The sequence below is a fragment of the Limulus polyphemus genome, unplaced genomic scaffold (genome assembly GCF_000517525.1).
Source record: "Limulus polyphemus unplaced genomic scaffold, Limulus_polyphemus-2.1.2 Scaffold4436, whole genome shotgun sequence".
Taxonomy (NCBI): Eukaryota; Metazoa; Arthropoda; class Merostomata; order Xiphosura; family Limulidae; genus Limulus; species Limulus polyphemus.
Window position 1 is genome coordinate 66,840 of NW_013670046.1, and position 4,393 is coordinate 71,232.

Below are 4,393 nucleotides of genomic sequence, written 5' to 3' on the forward strand. Positions count from 1 at the left end.
TGTAGTTTGATTTGCCACTTCTCGTTTCCATCTTTTTTTGTCCCACTCTCTGACACCAGTTTGTTACGCCTCTGTGTTTGTTTGTTAATTTCCCGGTATAAATTCTTCCCGAGGAACTTCAGAGATACAAGTCCTTTCTTAAATAAAACTAGTGTTGTTTTTTCTCAATACAACTTTGCAATACACTTAATTTCCACAGTCACTTTAAACACACGGTATAATTCACAATGATTCACGCACTTACTTACGGTCACTACCACGCTTGACTCAATTGTCCGTCTTTATCTCTGCCTGTCTGCAATTCAATTCCGATTAATTTGTCTCACGTTATCCGGCGCACTTATATACAGGAATAGAGGGCGCCTAGCACACACTGGATTATTCGTGATGTTCCCCAATCATTCTAGAATATCATGATGTGTTACCAGCGTCACGTGACTACCGCTGTCGTAACAATATTACAACATTAATATTCATAACTACAGATATTACAACATTAATATTCATAACTACAGACATTACAACATTAATATTCATAACTACAGACATTACAACATTAATATTCATAACTACAGACATTACAAGATTAATAGTCAAAAACTGTAGTCATTAAAACCTTTAATAGCGATAACTATCGATATTAAAACATTAATATTCATAAATATAGACGTTACAGTTATTAATTAAACTTGTGAATTTAAATTTAAATCAAAAATAGAATACTCTTTTTTTTCCCTTATTTGTTCTAACTGTCCTGTCACCAAATCGTTTTGAAAATTTTCATTTCCATTAGATAACTCATAGGTAGCGGTGGAAGAATTTCTTATGTTCAGCCACATAAATAGGTAATTGATTTCAGAATGTATAATTGTACCTCTCGGCCATCCCAATGATGATAGATGAAAGGCTGCGGTTCTGGTCTTTTATGTTCCATAGATTTGATATACCTCAGCAAACTAGGCTGATTCAAAATGCCGTCCCTAATCTGAGTAAAGTCCCATAGGAAACTTAAATCTCGAAACAAATTCATTGACGAATTTCCCTGGTTATGAACAACCTTAAGCTTTTGTGGAAATCATTACAATCATGTTGTATTTATTGTCACTGTTACTTTATAGCAGAGAATCAAACACATTGCTGCAACTACATCACGTGATGCTCCAAAACAATACTATTATATTTGTTAATATTGTTTACTATGTGGAAGTTTTCATTCACAGTACAGTTTAAACAATTTTCGCCAATCTCTGGCTTCCAAATCAGTAAAAACATTTTCTTAATCTCTCCAATGTCTGCTTAATACCTAAGTGTCTAACTTTTTGAAGGTTGTAGAGGTGATGGACGTATTTTGACTGTAATGACTGTTGAACTATCAACTGTAGTCATAATTTCGGTCCTCTTGTATCTTCTCATTTCCGATGTAACAAGTCTTCTTGTAGACATAATTAATTTTACGGTGCATTTTTCTTTTTGGACTGTAGTCAGCCACTGTCTGCCTTAAAGACTGTTTGATAAAAATTCTGATCTACTGAATAATTGGCTCAATACTCGTACCTTTTTTTGATTGTTGAACTATCTAGTTCTTCATCACCTGCTGATGTCTCATCTTGTATACTTCTGTCTAGGTTGGCTGTCTTTATTATCTTTTTCTTTGCTAACTGTTTTCATTCTTCAGCAATACAAGTCCTTCAGGAAGATCCATCAGTATTTCCATCCAGGAATATCCATGATGATCAAGTTGTACTCCTGAAGTTTATGGAGCCTGGACTTCTGCACTTCTTGGATCTGGTTGTTATATTTTCTGTTGGCTTCTTGATCTTACTATCAATGAACTTGGATTGTTTCTCATTTTATTTTACTTCTTCTCATTTTACCCTGAAAATCCTTTTTTCTCTCTTATTGATCTCATTTCCTACTTCTATAAGTTTCTTCCTAAACTTGTATCCGCTGTTTTATCATTTCCACCAAATTTTGATTCTAATTTCGAGAACGTTTTACCATCTTGAGGCTCACTCTGAATTCTGTATATTTTCAATAAAATAATCGCACTTCACACGCCAGTTTTATAACGATTACTATATTTAGCGGATTCTTTTACAAAAATAGTTGTTATGACAGTGGAAGTCACGTGACATTGGTAACACGTAATGAGATTCTCGAAGGATCTTCAGTTTTCCTGGCAACTCTAGTCTTTTCTAGGCGCCCTTTATTGTAGTATATAAGCCCGGCAAATAAAGCGGAGATATAATAGTAGATAGAGAGATATAGAGACAGATAATTGAGTCAAGCGAATGGTAGTGACCATAACTAAAATGCGTGAATCGTTGTGAATTATAGCGTGTGTTTAAGTTAAAGTGACTGTGGATATTAAGTGTATTACAAAGTTTGTAACGAGAAAGAATAAACTAGTTTTAATTAAGAAAGGATTTGTATCGCTGAAGTTTCTCGGATAGAATTTTTACGGGAAATTATCAAACAAGCAGATACGTAACATAGTGTTCAAATTAATTAGTTACCAAATTCATATAAGTAATGTATGTAATTTTACTGCAAATATAATATAACACTGATGTAACATTAGCGTGTTCTTAATCTGACGTTAATGTAGAATTACTTTACAATTAATTTGGCATTTATATGGTATTAGTGTAACATAAGCGTGTAATAATATGATGTTATTATGGAATTCAATCAAGAATAATTTATAATCAATGTGATGTTTCTATAGTATTAATGTAACATCGGCATGTAATAACTGAAACGTTATGGTGTAACTAATGCGACAATACTTTATAATTAATGTAATAATAATAATTGAAACGTTATTAATCACATAGGTTCTTCTTCTCATACAACATAACCAAGTCACCAGTTTGTGTGGGGGATCTCTCATAAGTTCGGTATACGTTTTGACAGCAGCACACTGTGTAACTTCTCGGTAAGTGTAAATATTGACAGCAGTAAACTGTTTACTTTACTTTAAGTGTAAATTGTGTAACATCACGGTAAGAATAGATGTTTATAATACTACACTGTCTTACTTTACTGTTCATACCATGACATTTACAGCAGTAAACTGTTTTATATCACTAAGTTTTAGTATTTTGTATTTTGGTACAACTTCAATAAAATGGAAAACGTTGGAGTATGATGTAACTGTTTTCCTCTGTATTAACAATTATCATTTACTGAATTCTATTTTGGTGTAATTTGGACAACATGATGGTGTATGACTTAAATAATTTTATTTTTGATTCTTTCTTCTTTAACGTTTTGTCAAGTTTGGGTATGAATGAAACCCCTAAACTGATGTTTGAGAAAATAAATTTATCAAGGAAGACGCTGATGCCAGTGTTGCACATGTATTATTAAGGAAGATACTTATGCCAGTGTTGCACATGTATTATTAAGGAAGACACTGATGCCAGTGTTGCACATGTATTATTAAGGAAGACACTGATGCCAGTGTTGCACATGTATTAAAGGAAGATACTGTTGCCAATGTTCGACATATAATATTAAAAAAGGCACTGGTGCCAATGTTGCACGTATATTATTAAAGAAGACATTGATGCTAATGTTGCTTATATATTATTAAGGAATATGTTGATGCCAGTGTTACATATACATTATTAAGGAAGATATTGATGCCAGTGTTGTACATATACATTATTAAGGAAGATATTGATGCCAGTGTTGTACATATATTAGAAAGTTTATTTCGTGATTTGTTTTTAATTTGAATTGTTGACCTCGAAAACTGCTCTTGGCTAGTACCTATACTTAAAAATTAGTTTGTTTTATTTTTGTTCCTTATTTACCAATAATCAGTTAAGTTACCCTCTGTCTTAAAACCTTAATACCTAAATCTAATACAGGCATAACGGAGTCACAGTGAGTCCTGGAGATGTCAGCATATCTGTAGGAGAAAATAACGTTGATGTCATGTCAATACAAATCAACAACATGCTAACTCCTAGTGCCGTGATTGCACATCCTCAGTACAAGAAAGATCTTTTCACGAATGATATAGCACTTATTAGGCTTAATGAAGAACTTTCACTAGATGAAACAGTAAACACTGTGTGTCTTCCAGTGAGCCACCTCTCCTACACTGGAACAACCGCTACTGTGATTGGATGGGGACTAACTTCAGCATGTAAGTAAATCTATTATTAAAGTGAAATAAAAGAAACTTCAACAGTTTTATAAGCTTTGGAAGAGAAGATGCAATGAGTGAGCGAAGAATTACAAACGCTACAAGAAACAACTTTTTTTCTATATATGAATTCGAAAAGTATTGAAAATAGTGTTACGTCTCCGTTTGTTAATTAACTTTCCGTAACTTCGTTCCGACGAAACTTAACGACACAAGTCCTTACTTAATAAAACT

At 33.0% G+C, this 4,393-nt stretch overlaps 1 protein-coding gene across 1 annotated transcript in view; it reads left to right on the forward strand.

Annotated features, from left to right (window-relative positions):
• Positions 1–4,393, forward strand: part of LOC106471148 (chymotrypsinogen A-like) — a 21,369-nt gene that overhangs the window by 7,815 nt on the left and 9,161 nt on the right. Inside the window, exons 5-6 of the mRNA XM_013931735.2 lie at positions 2,838–2,938; positions 3,879–4,159. Coding sequence (XP_013787189.1) covers positions 2,838–2,938; positions 3,879–4,159 — 382 coding nt within the window. The remainder of the gene's footprint in view (positions 1–2,837; positions 2,939–3,878; positions 4,160–4,393) is intronic.